The 11,923-nt window shown below is 48.5% G+C and overlaps 1 protein-coding gene across 3 annotated transcripts in view; it reads left to right on the top strand.

Annotated features, from left to right (window-relative positions):
- LOC100746169 (E3 ubiquitin-protein ligase MYLIP) overlaps positions 1-11,923 on the top strand; it is a 40,312-nt gene that overhangs the window by 1,580 nt on the left and 26,809 nt on the right. Inside the window, exon 2 of one of the 3 annotated variants that reach the window (XM_033324751.1) lies at positions 9-224. In XM_033324751.1, the coding sequence (XP_033180642.1) occupies positions 138-224 (87 nt within the window). In that variant the 5' untranslated portion in view covers positions 9-137. Of the gene's footprint in view, positions 1-8; positions 225-7,192; positions 7,247-11,923 lie in introns of those variants that run through there. The other 2 variants (XM_012393950.3, XM_024372376.2) reach the window with 2 other exon arrangements.

Raw genomic sequence — 11,923 nt, 5'->3', positions numbered from 1 at the left:
TCGCCGTTGTCACACGTGCCGAAACTTGTGTGAACGTGCGTTTTGGTTTGTTGGTTTGTTTCATCGAAACCGTGTTACAAGTTTTACCAAGCGAAACGGTGCGGGTGTACGAACCTCTTTGGATACAACTTAACAAGATGTGGTGTCTCGTTAGTCAAGCAAACTCCGTCATCCTCGAAGTGCAAGTCGATCCCAAAGCCATTGGTCAGGTGTGTCTCGAGAAAGTGAGTCATTTTACTACTGTTGCATTTTTTATTTGTTTACCTTATTCCTTTGTCAGAGCATATATTCGTCCGTCCGTTGCATCTTTTGTAACGTCGATTTACCGCGTTTTTACGCTTCTCCGAGAAATCGAATGAAACGAGGATTTGAAAGAATTTGGAAAATTTGAAGATTGAACGATCGAAACGAAAGATTGCGAGGCGACGCGAACGATTCGATAAAGACGAATCGCGTACGTTAAAGTCTGCTCTAGGTTTTTACGCGATTTTTGGTTGCTTCGATCGCTAAAGATCGGATATAAAAACGCGCTTAAACACGAAACAATTAAGTTATAATGTAGCTTTGTTCGAACGTCACGCGTAAACGGCGTGTTGTCGTCATTGTAAACAAAGAGAACGTTCATCGAATATACATGCGTGTACGGTGGATCGATTTCTTAGCAAAAGTACGTTAAACTTGCGTCGAAAATAGAAATTTTAGCGTTCGGTCCGAGCGATCATTGAGCGAGAAACGGAGGCGGAGAATCTCGACGCCGGATAAATATATACGCGTAAGGGATAAGAATGTAAATGTATGCGGAAAAGTGACGGGTCGTGAAAATGTAAAGCATATTCGGTTTGAGGGAAAGACGGTGGTGGTGGACGGTGCCTTACGGCTAGATCGTAACTCACGTGCGCAACAGATGCCTCGGAAACGTTCGGCCACTTGCTCCAGCAATTTGAAATTTCAGGCCTATACCGGCGTGCAAGGTATCTTGTTTCTACGGGGAATTTATTAGCGCGCCGTAATTTTAGATCGTGGGCAGGGGGATGAGCATGCTTACGATCGTAATTTATTATCGAGACGCGGTGACCTCGCGACAACCTCGGCGGCCGTATCACCAGTAGTAACGTCTCGTTTATTCTTTGGGGTATAACTTTATTTATAGATGCGAGACGCATCGGTTGCGTGTAGCACAGCAGTTGCACGTATGCAAACAGATAAGACTACCACCAGCGACTAACAGCCTTGATCCTCTTGCTCTCTGCTCGTTTCGTCTACCCCGCACGTTCTCTTTCGTATTTCTTTCTCGTGCAGATACCTGGATCGTTGGTATCAAAAATAACCGTGATCAGTTTATAGAAACCTTTGCTCGTGTTAAACACCCCTTCTGCCGATCGAGCGAAACGAGTTTATCTGGCGTTGCACTGGTCGCTGTTGGTAACCGTTTCCATAGGTTTTGATAAAATCGTAGGGGGTAAGGAACGAGTAAAGAAAGAACTCTCGCTACTTCGTCTATAGAAACACGGAAATAACTTGGAAGCTTAGGAGAGGAAGCGAGCAGGCTGCTGTACGACACGCTACGCGTAGGTACGCTTCCAGCGACATGTTTACTTCTAATACGAATCGGTGCAGAGCACTCGACGATGATTACGGTGTAACCAAGTGGGTCAAAGCCTAACTAGGTCGCAATTTCACCGAGCATCGTATTATTCGATGCTCGGTATGTGTACGCTTATCGACGAAATAAATTTTCGTGGATCGTTGAACCTACGTATTTTCCATTGGACGTATTCGTTCGTATAGTTACCGTTGGATTTACTATCAGACTGCTATTGTTTAAGTTACGACTCTCACGGCTGAGTTAGAAATACCGTTCTTCGACCACTTTTCTTCGATTATCGTCGATCGAGAGGAAGAGAAACGTCGGAAGGCGGCACGCATCGAAGACCGTGTTGGGAACGACCAAGGAGGTAGCAAGCTCGTTCATCACTAACCGACGGCCCTAAATGTTTCCTTTGTGGGTTTTAAAAGTTTTAGCAATGGCCGTGTTCATGCCCCGGATGTGTTTCATCGATTGTTTTATAGCTGTACGGACCTGCGGGACTCGTCTCTCTTTTATCATCCAGGCTACACCTCATCGTTACTCTTTTCTTCGTTCGTTCGTTCGTTCGTTCGTTCTCTAGGGACCATGGAAAAAGGTACGCTCGCGGACCGTACCGTTCCGATGTAGCGGTTCGATCGAACGGTTCCTTGTCGAATTCTAATCTCTCGTTATTTTCGTTGCCTACGTTACAACACGGTGCTGCGAGAACGCGGTTGCACGTAGCAACGACTCGATAAACTTCGCGTCTTGCGTCGTAGGCAGATTTTTCCGTGCGCGTTCGAACGATTTTGTTTGGAAAAAGAAGAGGCGGCGCGCAACAAAGCGCGACAAAGCCTCTTTCCAGCTATAATACTCGGTCGCCGTTCAACGGCCGTTGAATAAGGCAATATCCCGAGGCTTTATCGTACCCGTTTTGCACGAACAACGAGGGCCTGTTATTACATCGGAAAATTGCCGGACCTGCGTTTTCTCCTCTTTCGCTCTTCGCCTTCTTTCTTTTTTTTCCAGTGTTTGACAAAGTTCGCTTTCAAATAGGTCCGTTCGCTCTTTTCATTCTCCTCTTTAATCTCGTTAGGCGCTATTTAGCAGTCGCTAGATGGATACCTTCGGCCGGAAAAGGAAAGGTCGGATCGTTTCTATATCCTGATTACTTTTATGCAAATTTCAAACGTTCGTCTATCTCGTCTCCTTTCTTCTTTCCTCTCCTCCCTCTTCTTCTTGTCTCGTTCTTTTACGTAGCGCGACCCATCGCGACGAGTTGGTTGCGCAACGCAACCTATACGTATACATAATTACACGTTGTCGCGTATCGCAACGCGCGATAGAGACGCATTTCGTCGTTATCGCCGTGTCCATCGTGATTCGCGAATTCGCAAATTCCTCGCTTCGGCGACCGACCACGGATTCGCGAACGTTCTTTCCGTCTGCTCGATCGATAAATCAAGCGATCGACGTCGCGTGACTTTTTTATCTGCCTTCGAACTCGAGGTATTTCGCACACGACGATACTCGACGCGAAATATCGCGAGCATTCCGAGTCCAGACAGACGTCCCAGACGTCACGGACATCCAAGGTACACGCGTTCGTCGAGCGGCGATTAAATTCTTGGTACAACGGCGTGCGAACGAAAGCAAGCCGATCGAATACCATCGAATTTCTCTTGAAAGATACCTGCGTGTGTCGCAAACGTTTTTACAGCGGCGGTTATTTCTCGTCGCTACTCCGGTGTATAAAAATACACTGGCGTGTATACGGCTATTCGTTAAGGCGAAAAAAGTTAGCGAGGAAAAAACGTCGGGTTTCGTGTTCTTCGAACGCACGCGGAGCGTACGTATACGACTTTAGACGGGAATTAACAAGAACGAATTAACCAGAAAGATCAGCCGCGGATCCTTGTCGAGGATGGGAACGATCCGGAGATACGAAAGTCTTTCTCTCCTTTCTCTTGGTGCAGCGTATACGACTTTATCAAGGCGAAACGTTCGAGCGAATTTGCGGTTCGGAGAGGGAAATTTCAAACGTCGAACGTTGCTCGATCGTAGGTCGAAAGAGAAAAACTGGACGATATCTGGTAATATTCGAAGTACGGTTTCCACGGGAGACATTAGACACAGCGATTGGCTCGTTGGCGATTCGACGCGGAAATTGGGTGAAATACGTTAGAACGGAAGCGACGTGACAGCCGGAAATGAGAAAATCTTCGTCACCTAGAACCGCCTGGCATTCTTGTAGCTCCGTAACGCTCATCGATAAAACGCGTTGTATCGGCCACGAGTACGAAATATTTTCCTTTTATCTCTTCCAGCGATACGGTTCGTATCCGTCGACGAATTGCAGGGTATCGCGTTTGCGAGAAGCGGACGGAACGGTTCTGGAAGCGTCTTTTTCGCGACAGTCGGGTCGAAACGAAGAGTTTAGGCAGAAAACGAGAAGGTGCGTTTTCGCCGATTCGAAGAAGCTGGATTATGCGCTTATGCGCACTTTGCGCTCTTAAGTCGAACCCCGCGTATCTTTTCTCGTTTGTCGACAATCGGCGAATCGCGTCGTAACTGTTGTAATATGCGGTCGTTGGAAGAACGTTGGACGTTGGACGCGGTGTCTGGTACAGTTAGAAGTAGGCTGCGTATCTCTTGATCTCGCGATCGAAGGACAAACTTTGAGGACAAACTTCGCTACCTCGATATTCGGTAAATTATCGAAGCTGTTGGTGGAATCGCGTCGAGCAAAATCCAGCCGAGAGAGCAAAGTTTGGAAAACAGCAGAGGCAACGACAGAACTTTAAAAGTCGCTTGTGCGGCCGAGCTTGCCGAACGAACGGTCGAATCGTCTTCCTCTCCATGTGAAACGAATCCAAATTTTAGCGATCCAGGATTGCCCGTTTATCGTAGTGGTCGCCAACACGCAACCCGCTTCCGCGTGGCGATAACGTATCTCTGCCGCGTAGATCGCGAGATCTCGAGTAGAATTTCCAAGCGGCGTTAGGAACGCGTTACGGAGTATCTCGACGATCGTCGTCCATCCTTCGTCGCGCGGACGACTATTCGTCCGGGCGAAAACAGAGATAGGTGCTCTGTTTCAAATTAAACGAGCGCAAAATCGTAACGTTGTTCGTCCGCGATAACTTCGCTCGGCTCGTTACGTACGTGCGAGTATCTCGGACGAGCGAAATCTTTAATTCCGACGATCGAAGTTCGCGCCTGGAATACAGTTGGGCCTACCGATCGACCAAGTTACGACACACGCGGTTACGAAAATCGCGTTGCGAAATTTGCTCGGGAGAAAGGGAAAAGGTGACGAAGAGTCGTAGGAGAACGATCGATTCCCGTAGGTGTTTCGCTGCGAGTTACTACAAATTGCCACGCGCTGCATATACGGCCGCATATACGTTTCCATAGCCATCGAAACGAAACCGTATTGCACGGTCTTGCTGGTTATTTTCGCCTTCGACGTGTCCCGTTTCTCGCGTTCTCTTCCGGCGGATGTTTTCGCCGTATCGCGTCCACCGTGTCGTCGATCGCGTTGGTATTCCGTCGTATCCATCGACGCGGATCGCTCCAACAACGATAGTTTGGCTTTTGCTGAGAAACGGTCGATGCGACGAAGGACGATGCGACGTCGTATCGTACGGTGACGATTACAGAGTTGGCTGTGCGATTTTCTTCGATTAGTTGGATCAGTTAGACGGAGTCGTCGTTCGGTCTTGAAATTGTAGCCGACTGGACGTCGCGTTCGAACGATCGGCGAATCGTCGTAACGCGAAAAGCCGAGCAGGTACTCGCGTCTTCCTCTCTAGAACCGATAGCGACGACGAAAATACACGAGCGAGTATCGCCTTTCGACTCGAATTACCTACGCAATCGCGTGGCTCTGCAAATGGGTCGTACTTACGCCGTATGCGCTACTTTCCGCACTGGCGATATTCCAGGCGCCGCGTCGCAGAGGATAGTTCTCAGCCTCGATGCAAAGTACGACAGAGACAAACGATGACATATCCGTTTATAAGGCGCGAGTACCGCGCAGCCGTTCCTTCGATCCTCCATCGAAAATATAATTTGGCGAAAGCCAACGACGATTCGCTATTTCCGCCGAACTGCGTTCGCGTTGAATATTTCGAAACGATGGACGCGCGTTTCGTTTTCCCCGAGAATTTGGATCTTGGGAAATGTTCGACGGGCGGTTCGTCTCCACGGTAAACGTAACGTAAATTCCACGATTTTCCCGCAGATGTAAACGCAACGTTACGCGCGATTACGTACGCGAATCGGTATCGTTCGCGATCTGCCGGGCATCTGGCGAAACTGCGTTTGCGATTACGCCGCTGGAATTAAAATGGCGGACGGCCGAATCGTGTCGCGGTACGTACGTGTTATTGAGAAAGGAATACAAGCGAGTAACAAAGTAGATGAAACGTTATCGAAGAAAAACAGGATGTGCGATAAAAGGTGGAACGACGACGTATTCGCGCGTGTCAACGCTTACAGCGTGTTCGTTCGATCGGGCATATAGTCGCTTTTCAAGGCACCGAACGTCCAAAGGAACGAATCGCTGTACCCTCTGCGGCGAATCTTTGTGACCGCGATTTATTTAAATTGGCTGCAATAGCCCGACTTCCTGCTTAAACGCACTCCGTCGGACCAACTCGCACGCCATTGGACGAACGCGCGTGAAGACGCTTCTCTGCCTATTTGCACAGACCCTGCTACGATTCAAGCCAGTGCGTACGCGGTAACGAAGGATCGCTGGTCGTTCGAGCGACGTTACAGTCTCCTTTGTGCAGGAACGGGACGCAGATCCGCGGTAATCGACGTTACGATACGACAAAGGAGACGAAGAACGCTTTTCGACGTTTCGATCGTCTCGTTGTCGCGACGAATACAAAGAACGGAAAGAAATCTCGATTTGCGTCCGTGTTCCTGCAGCGAGCGGGATTCCTTGATCTTAACGCGCGATACGTCTGTTTTTATTTCCCTGCGAATCGATATTTAACGACACGTGTCGTCGATGGAAACGTAGGTATTTCCTGTGTAGAATGGCAACGGACATGGCAGGGCGACAAAGACGTTATGCGTTTCGCGTCGTATGAATATACGAATAGGTTAGGCATAAATAATTCATACGTGGCAGAGGTTAATGAACAGCATTCACGAATTCGCTATGTAAATATAAACCGCAAGGCCCGTTTCTCGTAATCGTGAATATCCTGCATCCTGTTCGCGAATCTTTCCTTGCTTTTCCGATCGGACTTTATTCGCCAGACTATATTTTCGAACGTATCTAATATCGAAATCCGTCTATTCGAACGAGAGAAGCTCGCAACGCGCGATGTAGCTAACGTACTTGTTATATGCGCGAAGTTTGCTCGCCACGACTTTGAAATTGCCAGCGAAATGTTTTCACTTTCCACGTTGAACGACGATAACCCGCGACGTAGCGATTTATCGGTATCTCGAGCGGGGGCCGCGATTTGACAAGGACAAGGAGCCCGAGAAACGGGTTTCCGTGTCGTCGGATGGTGCTCGATCGTTAGGTCGATGTACGAGCCATTCGATGGAGCGAGTGTTTGTTCGCAACGCGTAAGTTTTCGTCGTAGACGAAGACGGAACGTCGCTTGGCGCGGAATGGAACGCGCAAGTTCATCGCGAAGTAAGAAACAAAGGGTACGGTGCATCGTACGATACGGTATCCGTTTTATGTATCGGCGTAATCAAGGTGTACGTCGTACGCGTAACAGCTAAACGCGAGTTGCGCGTTCCTCGAGGACGAGCAAGTAGAAATCGAACTGGTTTACGCGTAATACGTTAGCCGGCAAACGCCGAGGTTATCAAAACGCCGAGATTTCGTATATATACGTCGGATTAAGGTCGGAATTTGTTGGGAGTTCGACGAACCTTTGCTCGAATTTACCATCGCGGATATAGCTGATGTTTACCGGTACAAAGCAGATGTTCGAGAAGGTACGGAGAAAGAATAGCAACGCGCACAAACCGGCTGGCGGCGGAAACGGTAGGCGCATCGAACGTAAAAAGAAGATTAAAAAGGAAACACCCAACGGATCTCACAAAGGACATAACCTAACGAACAAACACTCACTCAAAGAAATAAATCAATCAAATTCGAAGATGGTATCCCACTGGGGGTAGCCATCCACGTGTTATATTATTATACCGCTAAGCTATAATATCTTACCAAATGTCCTACTGGACAAATTGTAAAATGTAAATAAATAAAAAAAAAAAGAAAAAACCGGTACAAATGTGGGTACTACAAGAGGCTACGAGCAATAGCGGCGATATGACGGTCGAGATGCCGATGACAACGAATCCACGGTCCACGGGACGACGAGCGCCAACGTGATACACGATTCGGATAACTCTCTCGATAACTCGATCGGCAATTCGCCCAACGACTAACTAACTAACTAACTAACTCGTAATCCAAATGAAACTGCCCTTATACAGTCCTTTTGCCACTCCTTGGATCAATCTCCGTTTTTGAGGAGAGCTGCACGACTATTTTCTACTTCCGTTATTACACGCCCCTCCCGTGACCGTGGGTGACACGTTACGTCACCTCGAGCCCAAACCCATCGTCATAAGCCTTAAGTGCCCGCGTAACTATTTCTTCGTTTATTGCTTAAACGTCGTTGTCGTAAACATCTGGATCGGGGTATTGGGTTTTTCCGAACGTTCCAAAGAAAGGGGTCCCGATGTCCTTTCATCTCCGACATATATGTCGGATCTTCCCGTCATCGGGACTTCCCGTCTGGAATGTTGGGAAAAACACCAATACCCCAGTCCAGACTTTTACTACAGCTACACTTGAGTAATAAAAATAAGAAATAGTTTCAACGTTCCAAGCTGGCTTCATGACGATGGGTTTGGGCTCGAAGAGACACAGCGGGTCGCTGGACGTAGCCACGGTCGCGGGAGGGACGCGTACCTGACGGAGATATGGAATGATGTACGGCTCTCCTTAGAAACAAAGATCGACCCGAGAGGTGGACACGGGAATATATAAGGGCAGTTCCACTTGGATCTGGGGTTGGAGTTCGCGCAGATAAATTTACTCGTACGTGGAGTCATACGTGTATCGCATCGCATTCGTCATCCCGTGGACCGTGGATTCGTCGTCGAACCCGAATTCGTTGTCATCGACATCCCGACCATCCGATCGCCGCTATTACTTGTAGCCTCTTGTGCTGTTCACGTTCGTACCAATAAATATCAGCTATATCCGCGATGGTGAATTTGAGCGAAGGTTCTTCGGACGCCCCAAAAGTCCAACCCTGATCCGACATATACGATGTAGTATCGGGGAAAAGGGCCTAAGAAACATCGAGTTAACCGTGGACGATGTCGCGAGAGCCGAGGCGCTGTCGGGTCTACCAACGTGTCCTCGGTCTTTTCAAGTGCATAATTTCGTAGAAAAGACCTACCTGACCTTGGCGACGAGCGTCTACGGAACACGTGTGCGGTGAGCCTAGCAAAAGACGAAAGAGACGCTACAACGGCCAGAATGCGAGTTGAGAAGCGCAGTGTGAGTCCAGAGATCGCAGAGTGCGAATCGACGTACGACGATATCGTAGTCGCTCCTGTTGTTATCGAGTATCGCTTATTAAACTGCGCTAAACTCTAAATACAACATCGTTACTTGTCCTTGCTCTAAGGATCCATACGTTGCTACATATATTTGCCGAGATAACGAGCCCGAATGACCTTCGACTCTTGACTCTCCGGTCTGGCCCTTTTTATTCGGTACATCGGCGTACAACCTGCCAGTTAAATTACTTATCGTCAGCGCGGATCGATGATGCACGTACGCTTCTTGCGACGTAACGTGGTATCTTTTCAGCGAGCTTCGAGCAAAGTCTCGCCAGCGACTTTACCGCCTAGCTCTTATCAACGCGGTGACCGAGTTTCGTCTAGAATTTTGTCTAGAATTTTGCCTAGAATTTCGTCCGCCGGAAGACGTACCAGCCTGGCACAAATAAGATTCGCCACTACTACGCGTAGGAAGCGAAAAGAAACGTTACGTTCGTTTTGTAGTTGGCGGAAAGTGTAAACTGCTGGAAGCGAAGTAGCGTAACGTCGGGATAACGGGTAAACGAAAAGTTTTCGATCGGTTTAATCGCACGTAGATTTTACGGGTTCCTAAAGTATGGCGAGAAGGGTGGCGCTGGCACGGTGCCAGAGGCAGCTCGTGCAACGGATTCAACTTGGAACGCGCAACCTGTAGGCGTTTTATCGTTGCCGGTTTTTACCTATCGCCGGCAAATGAAATTAGCCGAGTTCTCGTTATTCTGGTGGCAGCGCTCTCGATGTATAAATATATGAGGCGCGGTTAACCGGACGCAGAAACGCTATCAAACGATCGTGAATATTTATATCGTTGTTTATTCGTGTCGCTGGAAACCAGCTCGATTTCATTTTTAAATCGATTCCCGGGAATCGCAACGAAAACAACAATCTCCTCTCGCGTTTAAACGTGTTTGTATAGAACTTTTCTCCTCCCCCCCCCTTCACCGCTACATCCTTTTCCGCTTACGTGATTTACTAATCGTACAAGCTGCATCCCACTGTCCCCCCTCGCCGCTCGACTCTGTTTACGGAATTCGCGAGGAAATTCTTATTACTTACGTAATCGTCGTCGAACGGATTCTTAGCGAAACGACGATTTCTACGCGATCAATCGATAAACGAATCGCGGATTCGTTGGTCGCGAGCGAAAAACAGACGTCGCGTTTGTCGTTCGATAAACCGTAACCAGCGAGCCGTTACGGAATAGCGAATCGCGACGGTAACGGCTAAAAACGAGAGGAAACGAGAAGAAAGGAGGAACGAGATTGGGTAAGGGCGTGCAAGCGACGTTGGTTTACATTTCGCGGATTTATTGATCCGGAAATGGCACTCGGCACGCGGCATGCGGGAGAGTGGGATGCACGGAGGCGGAACGCGAAATACAGAGAACCGTATTCAACGATTCGGTCAATTACCGGTTCGGTACTCGCTTTCATATGGATTTTACGTTACGCTAACGGGACGTAGCCGAGCGTTTCGCAGGATTGCCGTCGCGCCACGCCGAATACCCAATTAGCGCGTCTGCTTAACGCGATTGTCAAAACTTATTTATAACGACGTTATCGGTAAATAAGGTTTGACCAACTCGGCAGCCGCGTTGACGCGTCGCTAATTTCGCTCGCAATCTCGTTCCGTAGTCGCCGGTGAGAATCACACGGTCGGTTAAGAACGATCCAGGATATTTTAAACGCGTCGTAAACGAATTCGTGCGTTGCGAATCGTAGAATTTACGGATAATCGTTGCCGCGTCCACCGTGGTTTCCGTCGCTGAATCTCGTCCGCCCTGAATTTCTACCTGCCCTTTTCTAAGCTCGTAGCAGCCGCACCTACGAATAACGCATCGACGAACGGTGCCATCGGTACGCAGTCGTTGGCCCGAATGAAAAATGAACGAAGAGCGTAGGTGGGTTTAGGGTTGATCGCTGTTTCCACCTTTTTCCAACGATCTTTCCTTCTCGACCCGTTCTCGTTCAGCCGTTGATGGATCGTTCAGCCGCAAAATCGGGCGGCCGAGCGACACGACGAACGGCGGACAGATTTATTCGTCACCTAGCGCGTGCTTGGAATAACAGCACCCGAAGCCTACTTACGAAACGTTTACGCATTATACCGGCGCTTTCTTTGAAAAATCGTCTCATCTACGATTTCTCGCAGAGTGCACCACGCGATCGTTCAACGGCAAAAGTCGTTGCAGCGGAATATCGCGTTGCAATTACGAATCGATCTCCTCCTTCTCGTCCGAGTCGAAATACACGGTCTTTGTACGCGCGACTTTTGATATTTCTACCGCGTACATTCTACGTACGTACGCGTATACGATATCTTGCACCTTGCACCGTGATACTTGCGGATTGCATTGTACGTCGGTTCGTATATACGAACGAAGTAGGACTGTAGATTTTCTCAGAAGCGTTGGTTCGTACGATCTCCTATATTGGTATTTAAAAGTATCTGTTTCTCATTCGAGCAACGTTCTTCGTTGCATCGTTCGTTTTTACCATTCGTCGTCGTCGCCGAGTTTGCCGAAGGTTCCGTAATTGAAATTCCTCGTTTTTCCTCCTTACATACGATGCAGATGCGCAACTGCGCGTACATGCACTGCCACGCGTCTTTGCGAAAGTTTATCCAACTTCGAAGCGTTTCTTTCGCGAGATCGAACGAAACGTCGTTCGACCAAACTTCCATCTTATACTTGACGTTTGAAACGCGATAAAAGAGCCGTGTCGGACGAACGACGTTCGTACTCGAAACGATCGT

This window comes from Bombus impatiens, unplaced genomic scaffold (assembly GCF_000188095.3).
Source record: "Bombus impatiens unplaced genomic scaffold, BIMP_2.2 scf_0064, whole genome shotgun sequence".
NCBI lineage: Eukaryota > Metazoa > Arthropoda > Insecta > Hymenoptera > Apidae > Bombus > Bombus impatiens.
Note: the sequence above shows the minus strand (reverse complement) of the source record. Positions and strands in the feature narration are given on the sequence as shown.